General features: G+C 37.8%; 1 protein-coding gene across 1 annotated transcript in view; it reads left to right on the top strand.

Moving 5' to 3' along the window:
* LOC135713517 (uncharacterized) overlaps nt 1–17238 on the top strand; it is a 122297-nt gene that overhangs the window by 36741 nt on the left and 68318 nt on the right. Inside the window, exon 3 of the mRNA XM_065236645.1 lies at nt 14231–14544. Coding sequence (XP_065092717.1) covers nt 14231–14544 — 314 coding nt within the window. The remainder of the gene's footprint in view (nt 1–14230; nt 14545–17238) is intronic.

Genomic DNA, 17238 nt, shown 5'->3' with positions numbered 1-17238 from the left:
AAAAATTTAAATAAATTAAAAAATTGGTTTCTACACTCTAAAAAAATATATTAAAAAATTAAAAGTCATTTTCCCAAAAATGGTACCCCTCAGATTTGCTTGATATTTTTTCTCATGAAAGGCAATATAATTACCTAACTTTTCTTGATACATCGCAAAGTGGGCGCTTTTAAGGAAAAAAAGTTGTTCGAACAACAACTTTTTCATGTTAATTTTTTTAGCGTGTTTCACTCAAAGTCGAATAGTAATACGCGCACAACCTTATTAAAATCCGTTGAAACTTAATGAGCATAAAACAAAAATCTAGTCTAACATTTGAAAGGGCCTAATACAGAGGATTTTCCTGCATTTCGAATGGTGTTTTAATAAATGAAAACTCTAGTGTTTTTGTTTAGTGCATAATTTATTTTCCTATAATTCTCCATACATAATTTGAGTTTTTCATTGATTATTAGTCTATCGGAAACAGAGTGAAATTTTTCGGAGTTTCCTTTGAATGTGAAAATCGCTTAGTAGAAATTATGTTTTGAGAAATAGGTACAAAACAATGAAATTTTTGTGTACCAGGTATAGTTTTTACATGACTGAACAGCTCCTTGAGTTCATCGGACATCTTTGTGTATTGATCATTTGATATGAAGCAGAAGTTCAATTTTGTTATGCTTGTAGCCCAGTCATACAGTTCTTGTGGAGTTGTGATTGTGTTTCCATAATCTCGAGCAAGACTTGCTCTTTTTGCCATTCGTTTGAGAGTTCCTCCAATTGCGTCACATGGGCCTTTCCCATGAGACGTTGCGAAGAAGTGCCATTCTGCTTCCAATCCATACTTAGACTTGATGTTGCACAAACTGGTAAAATTCTTTTTATTTTTGTAATGAGCCGCTGCTCCATCTGACATGAAAGTAATTTTTGTGAAACTAATAGATTGTTTAATGAAATCTAACAATTTTGATATAAATAATTGAACTGCTATTGTATCATGGGTCAATACTTCTGAAATAATAATAAAGCTTAAATTTTCCAACTTGTTTTCTTTTATGTAGTAAATTTCGAAAGGATGTATCGTAACTTGATTATTGTTCCAATGATACCCCTGTGCTGAGTTTTGAATAATAAATGAATAATTTTCAGAAAAGTCGCAAATTACTAAAATTTCACCGTTTTGAAGAGAATTTTTTTTATTACTTAGGTAAGATGATTGCTCTTTATGAATAAAATCATGGGTTATGAGCTTTTCAACTTTTTCCGTCAAATATTGAACAAACTCATCTGCAGGTTTAATAATAGTTTCCAAATTACAACGGTCGGTAGTCAACCACTGTTGAAATAAAACTTCTTCCATATCATCTGCTTCTAATACTGATGTAAGTTCCCTCACGATACTATTTGTGGAAATGCATTCTTCACATGTACGATAAAAACAATCTATGGTTCTAATAGGACTACTGCAAAGTATTTTGTCTGCAATTTCTTTATATGAATCAAATTTTACACTATTAATAATCAATTTAACATTTTCATGTATAGTACAGACACATACATTATGTGTACCTGTACTATCCAACAGTATGCAATGCTTTGGTCGGAGCTGAGTGAACGAAGTAAATCCGATTTTAACACTTTTGTATTTCTCTTCAAAAATCATAAAAGCCTCTTTAAGAGACATCATCAATAAACGTTTCTGAACATGCTCTTTATATCCATTTCGATATTCAGAAACATAATCATTACTTCCTGGCATAGGCCTACTAATATCATCACTGTCAAAGAAATTTAAAACAATTTGTTTTTCAGTATCATTAAATCCATGACCACTTCTTGCTTTCTTACTACAAAGAATACCTTGTTCTCTGACTAGCCTTTTCATCTGTTTCACTGTATGATGGGGTGCATTAAACTCATTAACTATTTGATTCACTGACCATGATTTAGGGAGCACTGATAACACTTTTAATTTGTCATTTGTACTCGTAGAAGGCAAATTAAATTTCTCCTTTAACTGCATGATCATTTCGTCAAAATCATTTGATTTGTTGACATCGTCTGAATCCATCCCAAATATATTTTTACGCACTGCCTTTGTGATCTCTGCAGATTTTTGAACACGATAATTCATACTTCTCATACTTCTCGATGAAATTGGTGATAACTGTAAGGTTGAAGCTATACAATTGAATTGTTCCACATTATATGGACCTTGGATCTGATCCGCTGATGGGATTGATTCTAGCGATGGATCTGTATCTGTAAAATTAAAGAAAAGAAAAACAAAAATATTACCACACATTAATATATAACGCTGTTAAGGTGATAGTACCATGAACGGGGGTGGTTTTGATAATAGGGGTAACTTTGGTAATGCAGCTAAGCCAAAAATTTATGACTTAAGGCACATCGTACGCAATATTTTGGATAGGAAACCGATGTTCCCTTCCAAAATAATGAATACGAAGAGCATTAAGTCATAACTTTTTGGATTAGCTGCATTATCAAAGTTACCTCCATTATCAAAGACATCCCCGTTTACGGTACATCGAAGCCGCATCTGAATTTTCCCCATGTTTGTGGAGCACGAGCTGCATAAACCGCATATCGTACAGTCGTGAAAATTTGATAGATTGTTCACCGAGGTTGGCCTACCAATCGATCAAATTTGTACGATAAGCGGTTCATCCAGCTCGTGCTCTAAAAAAATGTTGAAAATGAAGTTGTATCTTCGATGTACAATCCTTAAACCACACAGTTGAAACAGTTAAAGTTATTATTATTTACCTAGTGTATCATCAAATTCCTGATGTTCTGATTGCTGATGACTTGTTGATGGTTGCGGCTCTTCAAACTTCCGACAATGGCTTGATTCTTTTCCATCCGATCGCCTCTTTTTCGGGAGAGGTGTCCTATTGTGCACTAAAATTCCACGACACGATTCACAAATACGCATTGTTACATCCAATTGATGATCAAAGCCCCATGAATGTATTTTCTCTATGAGACTTGATGATAAATTACGTAAATTATTGCGGCTGCAATTGGGATTGTTTATGTTGGCACTACATTGCACCCTTTTAATAATCAATTCAGCAGATTTTTCCATTGTTGTATATATAAACACTTTTTCGTTTCAACAACTATGCAGCACTACACTTTCAACAACTATGCACTACAGCAACTATGAGCATTGTTGTGATATCACCAAACTTAAATATTAGATTATGTCGGTAGAAACAGACTGCGGTGCTTTAAGTTTATACCTTATATCTCTCATGTGACTACCTGCGTTGTTATATAACTGCTATATAGCAGGTAACTTAACGATTATTTTAGGCATGCCTTAAATAATCGTTTAGTTACCTGCGCTATTATATGTATTCACTTGAGAGATGAGGTATAAACATATATGCATATTGCTTACTAATGGACACACCTAATACATAAAAATAAATGAATGATTATTTTTCTAATTAAATTAATCACAAATACATGAATTGAAATCTTTTCATGAATAAAACATACTAAGTGATTTTTACTTAGTTTACCTGTTGATTTGGAACAATTTGAGGGTGGTTTTATAGAAGTTGGATAGAGTGTATGCATATATTATAATACAATCCATCACAGGAAAGTGCAAACCATGCTGAGATGGCTGTTCCTCATTAGAACGTTTTGTTCTGAACTCTTATTGGACGATTTGCAGGTAACTTCTCTGTACCCTTTTCAAATGTTAGGCTAGATTTCGCCCAGATTATCGAAAAGTATACCCATAAAGTTTAATCGAATTTTAATAAGGTTGTGCGCGTATTACTATTCGAGTTTGAGTGAAACACGCTAAAAAAAAATTAACATGAAAAAGTTGTTGTTCGAACAACTTTTTTTCCTTAAAAGCGCCCACTTTGCGATGTATGAAGAAAAGTTAGGTAATTATATTGCCTTTCATGAGAAAAAATATCAAGCAAATCTGAGGAGTACCATTTTTGGGAAAATGACTTTTAATTTTTTAATATATTTTTTTAGAGTGTAGAAACCGATTTTTTATTTTACTTAAATTTTTTTATAAAATTTCAGATTATTTGCTAAAAGTTCGCCATACATCACTTTTTTGTAGGGCTTGTCATTTTTAAGCTATATCGATTTGAAAAAAAAAATCGACAAAAAACTTTGACCCTTATCAAATGTTAGGCGAGATAAATTTTGAAAAAAATAAGTACGCAAAGTTGCTTAAAATTGCTAAGTCTCCACACCCACAAAGTTCCATAAGGTTCTGAGAGGGTGCTGCCAACCACTGGATGAGTTGGCGTGAAATCCGTCTTATTCGAATTATTAGGAACCTCCCTTTTTTTCTCTGTTCGGGACATAACACTACTGCTACCAGTTATTTGATCTATTGTAGTATATTCCGTGTCCTTAGTTTTGTGCATGTCGTATTACTCCATCACTATTGAGAAATGATGAAGTATTCGGTTTTGATACAGTTGTCATTCTTGCCTTCATCGCAAGGGATCGATTATAATTGAAAGGTCCCGCTATTCATACCCTTCGGAGTTGGAATTTTATCACTGTTAAACGTTCTTCCCAAACCCAGTCCTCATAATCGAGTACCACTTGATTGCACATCATTCTGCTTTAACCTGAAAAAATATTAAGCAGCGTTGCTGTATGGCACCAGCTCATTTTCGCTTCGGACGGCGAACGGCAACAAGCAACAAGTGACTGGTCGTGGCAAAGGAGGAAATGTGCCAAGCGTCATCGCAAAGTTCTTCGAGATAACCACCATCCGTCGTCTGGCTCGCCGTGGCGGTGTCAAGCGTACCTCCGGTCTGATCTACAAGGTGTGCTGAAGGTGTTCCTGGAAAATGAGATCCGTGATGCTGTCACCTACTTGGCGTGTCACCTAAACATGCCAAGCGTAAGCGGCCATGGATGTCATCTACGTTCTGAAGTTACAGAGACGTATTCTGTACGGTTTCGGAGGTTAACTCATCACCAACTTTGGAAACAAAACGGCCCTTTTCAGAGCCACCATGCTTATTACAGTGAAGAGTAGGAATAGAATTCATCTGCCTGTTTGTCCATATTCAGAACCACACGCCCCCAACGACCACACAAAATGCTCATGTAACCTTACTTTGATCGATTCTCTTCATCAACTTTTCCTTTGAATCGCCACGGTTGAATATTTTCGATGGAAGAAGCAACAATCTAGCATCTAATTCGACGAAGACGGCTATTTTTGAAGCCGAGTTATTTACGAAAGAAAGTCGATGAAGAAAATCGATCAATGTAGATAGAACCTATTGAAAAGTGAAGCGAGATTTGTTTTCCGTGCTGAGCACCAATGCTACTGACGCCAGGGAGGCAGCTCCCACACCTGGACCTTACCTATCGACCCATCAACTCAACCGGGACCAACGGCTTTACTTCCCGAAGGAAGGCGTGATCAGAGATGTTATGCCGTAGAACATGCCGGTGGCGCCGACTGAGATTGAACCCAGGCCTGCTGAGATGAGATCGAAAATACTCAAGTTGATAGTCCCTTGGATTCTCTTCATCAACTTTCTCTTTGAAATAAATACTACAAATTTGATACGCTTACAAATAAAAAACGGAAAAAGTTAAGATAATTGATGATTGATCAATTAAAAGAACTAAATGTTCACATTTGTTCCGTCCACTAGTGGTCCTACGTCAAGCTTCCGTTCACAGACCCTTCTACTTTTTATATTTTTGAATGGGTTGGACAAATGCATTGCAAATGTTTTAAACCGTCAGAACTAAAAAAAAGTAATGTTTTATACACAACATGTATCAGATAACACTTTTTGGAACTCTATAAAGACGGTGACAATCATCTTTATAAATTGTAAAGGGTGAATACAAACACAGCACATAAACAGCTGTACCGTTTTAACTACGTTACCAAATCATACGTGTAATTTTTATGACAGTCTATTGGAGATTTTTAAACTCGAGTTTTAGTCGAGTGAACAGACTGGTCTCAAACAAAATTGTACAGTTTCAAATTTAAAATCAGCGGTTAGGCAAGGACATTGGTTGATCATTGTTGGTTTTGAGTCACGGGGCTGTCGTGATTTGGCATCGATCTGCCAGATTCCATGACTGGTATCGGCTGGTTTGTGGTTCTCTGCTAGGGTTAGCTCTGCGGGGTGCGCTCTGCTAGGGATAGCTCTGCGGGGTGCGCTCTGCTAGGATTAGCTCTGCGGGGTGCGCTCTGCTATGGGTAGCTCTGCGAGGTGCGCTCAGTTCGGCGTCCGAGAATAGAATGACGGAATGAGACCGGTAGCCCGTCCTATATAGATGGACTCCGACTTGACGACTGGTCTGTGGCGCTCTGCTAGGGTTAGCTCTGCGGGGTGCGCTCTGCTAGGGTTAGCTCTGCGGGGTGCGCTCTGCTATGGGTAGCTCTGCGAGGTGCGCTCTGTTCGGCGTCCGAGAATAGAATGATTGACTCGAGCAACGAATATCGCTTAAATACCTAAACGATCTGTACTTCCAACCAATCAGAGGAGAGCAACTTCCCAGTGTTATAGAACCGTACTGGCAATCTATCAGAGGAGAAAATATTCTCAGTGATATAGAACAGCTTCTTTCCCTTTTTCTGTTATTAATCGAATGATGAATTTGTAATTCAATAGTTTTAGACTTATTTATTTTATTATTGGATTCATCCGTACCCTACAATGCCATACTTCTGTACTCTTTAATCAAATATGCAATATAAAACCATGTCATTGAAACGAGAAGGTTTCTTCGCCGTTCGTTTGGGTCTATCCATGACATCACTACCCCTACGTAATTCTTCTGTGATCAGCTCCGGGAGTTGAGCTGCTGGCGAATACTCACTTGCAATCATTGAGTCCGTATTATCTTGATCCCGATCACCTTGAAGCAGTATAGGAACTTTCTTCACATCCTGGACGTTTCTGGAATATTGTACCCCTCTGTCACTTTGGACAATCACTTTTGCACCGTCTCTGGCCAAAACCGTAAAGCGATCTTCTGAAAACGTAGGGTCACCTTTTTGCCTTGTATTTTGAGTCAAAACCACCTTATCTCCAACAGTAACTTCAGAGTCCTTTGCTCCTCTGACAGAATCAGTATATCTTTTGCTTTCAAGCTTAGATGCAGCATCTTTTTCACGTATGTCTGTACGATCGACTTGATCCGAAGCTAGTGTTTCCCAAAGAAACGGGAAAGTTCCTCTAAATCTCCAGCCGACAAGTAGTTCAAATGGCGTGACACCAAGTCGTGAGAGGGGACGAACTTTATTATGCATATGCAAATACTTTTCCAAAGCCAATTTCCAATTAATGTTGTCAAGTCTCGCAGCTGTTAAAGCGTCTTTCAACCCTTTATTTTGGCGTTCCACAGCTCCATTGGATTGGGCGCTTAGAGGAATTGATTTACGAATTTTGACACCTCTGTCCTCCCATGTTTTGATGAATTTGTCTCCTTGAAACGGTGGACCGTTATCACTATGAATTGCAAGGGGGTATCCCCATACCTCGAAGATTCTGCTCAGCGCCTCGTTGGTACTGCCGGCATCTGTGTTTCGCATTTCAATTACATGTAGGTATCGTGAGTAGGTATCAACAATAACCAGAAATTCTCCCGATCCACAGCCTTTGAACGAAAAGAAATCAATCTGAAGAATTTCCCAAGGTCCTTCCGGTAATTCACGGCTGGTTAGAGGAATAGGAGGATTTTTCTTCGAGAGCCGAAAGCAAGTTTCACAGCCTTTGACGAATATTTCTACTTGCTTTGCCATTCCGGGCCACCAGAAATAAGTCCTCAAAATCTTTTTCATGGAAGCTGCACCCATATGTCCTTTATGAGCTGAGCTGAGTGCTCTGTTCCGCAGCGCGTAAGGTAATATCACTCGATCTTTCGTAAAAACTAAAGCTCCTAGTGCTCTTAGATGTTTCGCTTCAGATTCGTATCGTCTCAAATCTTTACCCCAGTGACCAGTTTTAATTGCTTCACACACTTGTAATAGCTCATCATCTTTTTCCGCTTCAATCTCGATATCTTCCCACGTGAATTCAATCGAGCCGGTATCCAAAAAGTACAAAAGATGTTTTTCAGCAGACTCATCGAATGGTTGAAGTGATTGCGATTCCGTAACTAATCGGGATAATGCATCAGCAACGTTCATCTCTCCTGATACTCGAGTTACCTGTGCACCAAAAAAAAAACAATAAATGTAAATCAATCGGCAATAGTTTCTCATATACCTTGAAATTATATGGTTGCAGTCGTAGTGCCCATGCTTCAGCTCGTGATACTGCTCTCTTGCCTATCCTGTGTTGTCCACCAAAAATGAATTCGTTTGATTCCGCATCCGTGCGTATTGTAAAGGTTATGCTCAAAAGGTACACTGAAAAACGTTCAACGGCCCATACCATTGCCAGCGCTTCCTTTTGAGTATGGGGGTATTTCTTTTCAGAAAGTGTCAAAGCCTTAGATGCACATGCAATTATTCGAGGTTTGGAACAAGCGTCATACTGAACCAACATTGCTCCTAGTCCCTGTGGTGAAGCATCCACGAATAACTCCGTTTCATCATCACGGCAGAAGTATCCCAAAGTTTTTATGAGATTCCACGCCGTATCTTTTAAGTGGTTAAACTCGTCCTCCAAATCCTGATTCCAGTAAAAATTAGTTGCATTTGCCAACTCTCGCAAATAACGGGTTTTGTCTGCTCGTTGAGGAATGAATCGTTCAATAAATGTTATTAAACCTAGAAAACTTTTTGCCTCTGCTTGTGATTCTGGTGGTCGCGCATTTTTTATTGCTCCGATTTTCTCATCTTCGACTTGCCATCCATTAGCTGACAGTTTGAAGCCCAAGAATTTTACTACCCGCTGTCCAAAAGTGCATTTTTCTTGGTTTATTTTGACGTTATGTTCTTCCAGTTTCTTGAGGACTTTTTGTAGATTTTGATCGTGTTCTTCCTGTGTTCGTCCAAAAACCAAGATGTCATCTAGGTAATTTACAGTGCCTTCACATTCTGTAAGTATTACGGTTTGCATAACCTCTTGGAATATATCAGGTGCATTTGTTAATCCGAAAGGCAACCGACAGCATCTGTAGAGCGCCTCACCAGCGAAAAAATTCGTCAGATGCCTTGATTTTTCATCTAGTTCAATATGAAAAAAAGCGCTAGTTAAGTCGATCGTGGAAAAATACTTTGCTCCATGTAGCTCCAGTAATATGGATTCGAATGTTGGCATCTTGAATGGAGTTCTGTGAATACATTTATTGGGTCCTCGTAGATCGACGACAAGTCGAATGTCCGATTTTCCTTTAGGAATCACTAATAAGGAAGAACAAAAACTTTTGTCCATATCCATCGTCACTTTTTCGATTATTCCAGATTCACGTAACTCAAATAGCTTTTGCTTTGTCAACTCCTTAAATGCAGCTGGAATGTGCGTATAAACGTTTCTTGAAGGTGGCATCGAAACATCATAGCTCAATGTTACTGGTGGTATGTTGAACTTTGGAAACTCTTGTAATTGTGTTTCTTGAATGCTGTGTACGGTGACAAATTCACATCGCCAGGCTGTATCCGAAAATCCTTCCACTGGTACATCTAGTCCTACTGATAACAAACTATATCTGATAGCAGTATTGAAGCTTAGAAGGGCTCTTGTTTCACGTACTACATAGAATTTTTCTACAGTAACGGGTCTTTCATTCGAAACGAAGAGCTCCGCCGAAAAAGTGGCTACTACGTCAATAATTCCTTCTGATGCATATGCCTTAAGAACTTTATCTGATTCAAAACATAGCTCATGCAAATTACGCTTAGCTGTTTCATCTCGGAGGATAGCGTCAAATGATTCCAGAGTGATTGTATTGACTTGTGCACCAGAATCTATGAAAAACTGAATTTTAATTCCTGCGACATATGCCACAACATATGCGCTTTTTCTTCTGGTACCCAAGATCCTACTCTGTTAATATTTGCCTTTTCCATATCTGTTGATTGAGTTGGGATTTCCTGTAACATATAATTTATTCCCGTAAATCATTTGCCATGTATACGTTTATAAATTCTTATTTTAATATTCTTATTATTATTATTTTTTATTATTTATTATTATTTTTAAAAGAAAGTTACATTTAAATGAATAGTAAAATGCAAGTTATCACTAATTATCATGTTCTGTTACCTTTGATTGCTCGTTTTCATCTTCCTTTTTCTCAATAACAGCAATCTTGCTCGGAGGCTCAGTTTCCTCTCCTGTCCATCGACGTTTATGATGTTCCTGCTTCACTTGCATCGAGCATGCTCTTGCGATATGTCCTCGGCGGTTGCAGTTGCGACATACCTTATCACTATGAAAACAATCTGCTGGGGTGTGGTAGCTGCTCAATCACCTCCAGCATGATTGCACTGGCTTTTGATTTCTTGCTGATCCTCGAAAAAAATTTCCTCTACCACGGCTCCCGCTTCCCTTGGACGGTTCATAGTGACGTCGCTGTTCATAGTCGGTCGGTCGATGTGTAATTGCTGCTACTGTGGCCGACCTTTTCTGATGAAGCCTTTGATAGTCTTCTTCATTTTCAAGCTCTACTTCTCGAATCCGTACAAGGTCAATCAACTCGTTGAGGGTTCCTCCGTCAGTGAGCACCCGGTAAGCAAGGGTTCTCACACGGCTGTCCGTTGATCCTCTGGTAACAGTTCGGGAGATGGCTTCGAATTCTTCGTCCGATTTATAGTTACATAGTTTTGATGCTGCTGCCACTCTCTTCACGAATTGGATGTTAAGTTCATCGTTCCTCTGAACCGTGTTCGCCAGCTTACTCCGTTGAGAAAGGATATATGCTCGTGAACCGAAATACGCGTCCAATCGAGCAATAACGTTTGAATATGGAAGCATATTTTCGTCTGCCATTCCTGGCTGCGTGGTGATGCCATCAAGCAATTCGAGGAGCAATGGACCCGCCTTAATACGGAACAAATCAATCTTATTCGATTCATCTACAGCTTGCATAAGATTCATTGAAGCGTTTAAGACGTTTTTCCAGTGATCGTAAGCTCTCTTGCTTAGCTCGGTATCACCCGCAGCAGGCATACACTCCGGAATGTTCAGACCACCCAGAGACATTTTGTTCATCGTCATTAGTAGTGTCTCATTTCCAGTGATCTGCTCCTCACGCATCGTACTCGATCTTGCTTGGCCAAAATCATCTCTCATTCTCGGGCTCATTGCAGCCAGTGTACGACTTAACTCCTCTTTTTCCAATCGTGTCTTTTCCAATTCAGCTTTCATCTTCGACAATTCGTTCTTCAGTTTTTTTTCGCAACTTTTCCTTTCTCCAATTCCACTTTAGATGGCTCGTCCTGTTTCTTCGGAGGCTTCACCGGATCCACCTTAAATAACTCGTCCATCAGTTTCTTCGTGGCCTTTCCTTTAGTCTGTCTGTAAGTATGATTATTAATAATAAGCATTAGTTCCATCATAAAGCTATCTGTTTACGTCACTACGTCTTTTCAATCATAGTTTCGTCATTTATTCTTTTAAGGTTCTCCGCCATTTCTATCGGAGTCCTTTATTAAGCATGTAATTCTTCCTTTTCCATAAGAATATCATGCATATATTCCACCATTTCAATTGGAATATACTTTAAGTTAAGATCCTCCTTTCCTATAAGATCTCAACATTATAATATAGCTCTTTTGAACTCACCTTTTGTCGGGAGGCTTGATTTTGCTACCGTCTGCGCCATTGTCGTGATTTGGCATCGATCTGCAAGATTCCATGACTGGTATCGGCTGGTTTGTGGTTCTCTGCTAGGGTTAGCTCTGCGGGGTGCGCTCTGCTAGGGATAGCTCTGCGGGGTGCGCTCTGCTAGGATTAGCTCTGCGGGGTGCGCTCTGCTATGGGTAGCTCTGCGAGGTGCGCTCAGTTCGGCGTCCGAGAATAGAATGATTGACTCGAGCAACGAATATCGCTTAAATACCTAAACGATCTGTACTTCCAACCAATCAGAGGAGAGCAACTTCCCAGTGTTATAGAACCGTACTGGCAATCTATCAGAGGAGAAAATATTCTCAGTGATATAGAACAGCTTCTTTCCCTTTTTCTTTTATTAATCGAATGATGAATTTGTAATTCAATAGTTTTAGACTTATTTATTTTATTATTGGATTCATCCGTACCCTACAGGGGCCTACCCATTTTTTTAGGTGAATATTATTGTGGTTTCTGGTTTCTATGAATGCTTAGACTTTCTCAACGAAATGTGGAAGCTGTCAAAATCTGCTGTGACTTTTGAAACTCTTACCATTTCAGCACAGACAAACATACGTAACACTTTGAAAAAGTTTTTCTTGAAAACAAAGTATCTCAAAACATAGTATCTCAAAACATAGGTCCTCAGTAACGACATCTCTCTGGTTTCTCGCGGAAAACAAGCTTGCTCGCTAACTCACAAACAATATTGCATAAAACTTCTATAGAATGTATTGAAACGTCAAAGTGATCCGATGCCAGCGCTGCGGCGAGTAGTTCGCGAAACTGATAATATTCAAAGATACACAATGAAGAGTTACGTCTGTATGTCTGTGATTTCAGCATTAAGACCGAAATCGATAGCGAAATTTGAGAACGACGAAATTAAAATCGCTTGAGTCTAAATGTCGAAAAAATTTGCAATACATCTCCAAATATTGTGCGGTTGGTCAAAATTTCAGCTCATTTTGACGCAAAAATCTAAACCCTGACAAGTCAACCCTTGCAGCATATGACAACTCAACCCATTCAAACCGAACAAAAACAGTAATTGTTATCACACTTTAAAGTTTTATAATCTGTAAATAAGTTGAACAAAGAATAGACCAAATTAGTAAAAATTAGCTATATGTCCTTTTTTGCAACTGAAAAATATTTTAGTTTGTCGTTGATCCTTGGCATACGTTTTTGTTGTTTTAAACTCGCTTAAGTGATCACCCTTTATTTCTAATTGAAGAGAGAATAAACTATTTTGTACATTAGACTTGGGTAAATGTTGGCTTCACCCAACGGCTGTTTTCGGCAACCATAAATTAAACGTTAATATCACTATATGTGCCAATCAAAACACTTCGCTGGATATATTTATACGATTTCTTAGTCTTTCAGCTTCAATCTGATATCAGTTTTAGGACTGAGCAATCCCGTTATGCCATATTTTCCTTTAAATGAAATATGTGCACCGTACAAAATGCGGCTGATTTTGAGTTGCCAATAATAGAACAGCTGGTTAACACGCAATTCAAATGGAACGCCTGCCGATGAAAAAGAGGCTGCTGACAATAGTTACACTCACCTGAGAAGTTTGGAGCGTTGTAAAAACGTTTTCAAACAGTTTTGGACAATTATGTCGCTACATCCAAAATTAGAGCAATGTAAATGAAAATCATTAATTTCCCATACTAATTCACCAAAATCTCCATACAAACTTCAAATCATTTGCGTTACCTCTTAACCTTCATCAATCTTTACCATTTTTGGCAAAGGATCACATTTAGGGAATAATAATCGAACTGGAGGGTGGCCTATCAGAAATTCATCTCTTTTTTTAATGAAGCACCGTAATTAGCATACAAGTATAATGTATAATGGTTGACGTATAGGTTCATGGTTTGGATTAATTTTTTTATTTCAAGTTTATTTATTTTTAAATTAATTTTTGATTGATTTGTGGGACAGATTCTCGTGTGACAAAAGTAAATTTTTTTTTTCCGTTTTAATTACACCATGAAAATGTGTATCGTCCCTCTACTCTGTAACAAAATTTCCGGTGTTCTTAGGAGAGGGGTCAGAATTTGACATGAATCAAATATCAATATTGTATGTTTATAGGTACTAGACCCCTTGTAGGTAGATTAATCAGAGTTTTTAAGTTCTACATTCACTGAGATACGATCCTTATACCGAGACAGTTCAGAATGTAAACCTAATCTATAATGGAAAATTATTACGTCATATACCTATACAGTCGCATAAACAGAGCTGACTATTATTCGACTATACGTATGCATGCAAGGAGACGCAGCATACATTACTTTAAATCACCAGTTTGAAAGGTCCATGCATACATCTCAGGCGGTTCATCGGCAAAGCACACAATTCATTGTAGCTTTTCGAAGCTTTCAGCGGCCCAGACGTTACGCACCAATACATTTAATGTCGTCGTTTCTGTATCTATATTTCATCGTCAGAGCAATACCAGAGTCCGACTACATTCAGCTGGGAACGTTACGCTACGGAGTGCGGCTTTCGAATCCGAACCTGAATGCTGCGAGCGATGACAACGGAATTTCCACAAACAATAATGGAAGCACCCAACATTCCAGGCTATCTACTGATTCCTACGACCACCATACGAACGGAAGTAGCGTTCTGAGCGCCGGTGGCACCAGCAGCAACAGCAGTCGGGTCAACGATAGCTGCTGCTGCATCGGAGCCAATGGCATTGATATGCCCTGGAACAGTGGGTACGTGCGAACACGATTGCCTGTGCCGAGTAATTTGGGTGAGTAATTGCAACATTTTTAAAGAATACAGACTAGAAACATCGTTAAAAAAAAAACAAGCAAACAAACACCAATTAGCGACTGCCGAAAGACTAGAATCTCGGATATCGAAAAATCAATAAATTAACGGTCGCTTACTGTTATTTCAAAGAACCCCCTAAAACTATTAGCTAATCCTTTTTTCTACGTAGCTCCAGCTGGATATCGATCGGAACTGTAGTTAATCAACCAGTTTATAATAGCAATGTTTTTCTACCGGTCATTTATACTTCTAAACAAATCCGGTAGTATTTAGCAAATGCCAACAGATTTCCCCCCTTTCATACGTGTGCGTTTGGCAGTGCCAGTGGTGTGGTGAAAACTGGTAAAAAATCACGAAAAACTGAATGAGATCAATGTCGAAGACGGAGTAAAGCAAAATCGGAAAATCTAAAGACCAAGCAGCAACGTGTGTGCGCGCGTGCCTCATATGCGCTTGTATCTTAACTAAAGAAAATTCACAGGGTGATTCAATGCTATTCTTCTGGTTCAACTTCTATTGAGTTGGAAAATTCGTACACGTTGTGGTGGTATAGTACGACTTGTTATTTCGACGACGATGAACTTCAGAGAGGTGATGAAAGGTTTGGTAGCACCCTGTTGTTTGAATTTACTAATATCTTACACCAACTGAAATCATTGCAGTTCACTGTCTATTGAAGTAGGTGTATGGTTAGTGCACGCTAAAACCTGGACACCTTTCAATAAGTGTTTAAAGTGAAGTGTTTCACTTTTGGTTCTTATGGTTCTATGACGCACTGGCCTATATCCCGATACCAAAATGCCGGTTTTAAAAGGCTTTATCGGTACCTTTAGAGGATTGTTTTCCCAATTTCAAAATTGCGGATTGTGGATTGAGAGATCACCATAAATGGTTAAATACTTGTAAGAGCTTTTGCCAACAACTAGTTCAAACGTCAGTTTAGTTATACGCCCTTAAGTTAATAAAGCGACAAACTAGCTCAAATTTTAAGATAACAGCACTAGTTGTGAATTAACAAGGTGTATATAATCTGATAAAACCTAAAAAAAACTAAAGTCTGGAAACTTACAGGTTTTTCAAATTATCTTTTGAAGCAAATGTTTAAGAATAGATTATATTGAAATACACCATAGAACCTTTTGAGAAATTTCAAACATTTCTGTCTTCCTCGTTATTTACTTTAACTTTTTGAACATAATAATTCTAAAATGGCTTTATCTTCCGAAACAACAATACATTTTGATGCTTGAATTGTTTTTGTTTCAGGCTCTAGAAAATGGATAATTTATACAAACACCTAATAAAATCAAACTTAGAGTAATCTTCAAGAATCCAGATGTGTAAAAAAGTAAGGTCCTTGCAAAAGTTTCAATACTTAAGGCTTTTAATAAATATAGTGAAGAAGTCTAAGGATTATTTCAAGGGAATTGAGATCAGAATTCCAAAGGAAGAATTATTAGAAAAACTAGAAGTGAAATCTAAGGATTATTTTTAAGTTAGTTCTGAAGAACTACCAATTCAATGTGAAATGTAAGGAAAATTCCAAGGTAGTTTTGACTATGGGTAGGATTCAAAGTATATTTTCAAGAGAATTCTGAGAAGGATTCAAAGGTAATTCCAAATAGAGAGTTATGACTAATGTTGAGGAGAATTCTAATTGATTGGTAAGAAGAACTGAAAATACATTCTTAGGAGTACACCAGAGTACTTGTGTGAAGAAATCCAAGAGAAGAGGGAAAAATAAAAGAGGTATCTAAAAATAATTCTAGCAATAGGAGTATTTTCATGGAATTTCAAGGAAATTGTCATCAAAGTTTTGTGATGAATTTCAAAGGAATACCTGAATTGTGACGCAATTCCCTTGTTAAATTTAACTCGTAGTTAAAAGTGACAGTTCGAAAGTTACTTCACGTAATTTTCAATGTTCGAAAATTTGAATAGCTGGGTTATTTGATAACTTTCGATCCGTCACTTTTAACTACAAGTTAAATTTAAACCGGCAATTAGGACACATCCTTAGGAGAGTTTCAATGCTATTCTGTAATCATGTTTAAAAACTCAAATAGGAGTTCATAGAGAATACTGAGGAGCATTGCAAGACGTATACGGTACCACTTCAAGAGAATTTTTGGCGGAATTTAGAGGGTATTCCGAAAATAATTCCATTGGAATTTTAGGAGAAACTTTGCAAAGACTAAGGATGGTTTTATTCAGGACAATTTTTAGAGGAATTCCAAGGTAATTCAGCGAGAATTATTACGAGATTGCATAATGAATCAAAGAGCGAAAATTTCTAGATAATTACTGAGAAAGTTATATGGGGATACCAGAAAAAATTCTAAGGATATTTTGAAAAGATTCTAATGAAATTCTTGAGAAAATTCTGAAGAAATCCAATGAAACTTCAAAATGTATGCTATTGTATCTGGATTGAAAAAAAAAAATCAATATCTCAGTGGAGTTTTTTTGACATGAAGATCACTATTCCGGACTTGCATGAATTTTCACGATTCAAAACCAACTGAAATATTCAAAATGCCGGACTTCGAAATGTTTCTTTAAGATTTCAAATTTAAAATAAATCTAGTGCCTGGTCGCGAAGTTTTTCAACCCGAGATATGCCCGGATCGGGAATCGAACCATGCCGATTGCTTTAAAGCTACGCCTCTAC

Source organism: Ochlerotatus camptorhynchus, unplaced genomic scaffold (assembly GCF_037179485.1).
Source record: "Ochlerotatus camptorhynchus isolate MF236.1 unplaced genomic scaffold, CSIRO-AGI_Acam_v1.1 ptg000562l, whole genome shotgun sequence".
Taxonomy (NCBI): Eukaryota; Metazoa; Arthropoda; class Insecta; order Diptera; family Culicidae; genus Ochlerotatus; species Ochlerotatus camptorhynchus.
The sequence above is the reverse complement of the archived record's forward strand: the minus strand, read 5'-3'. Positions and strand labels throughout refer to the sequence as shown.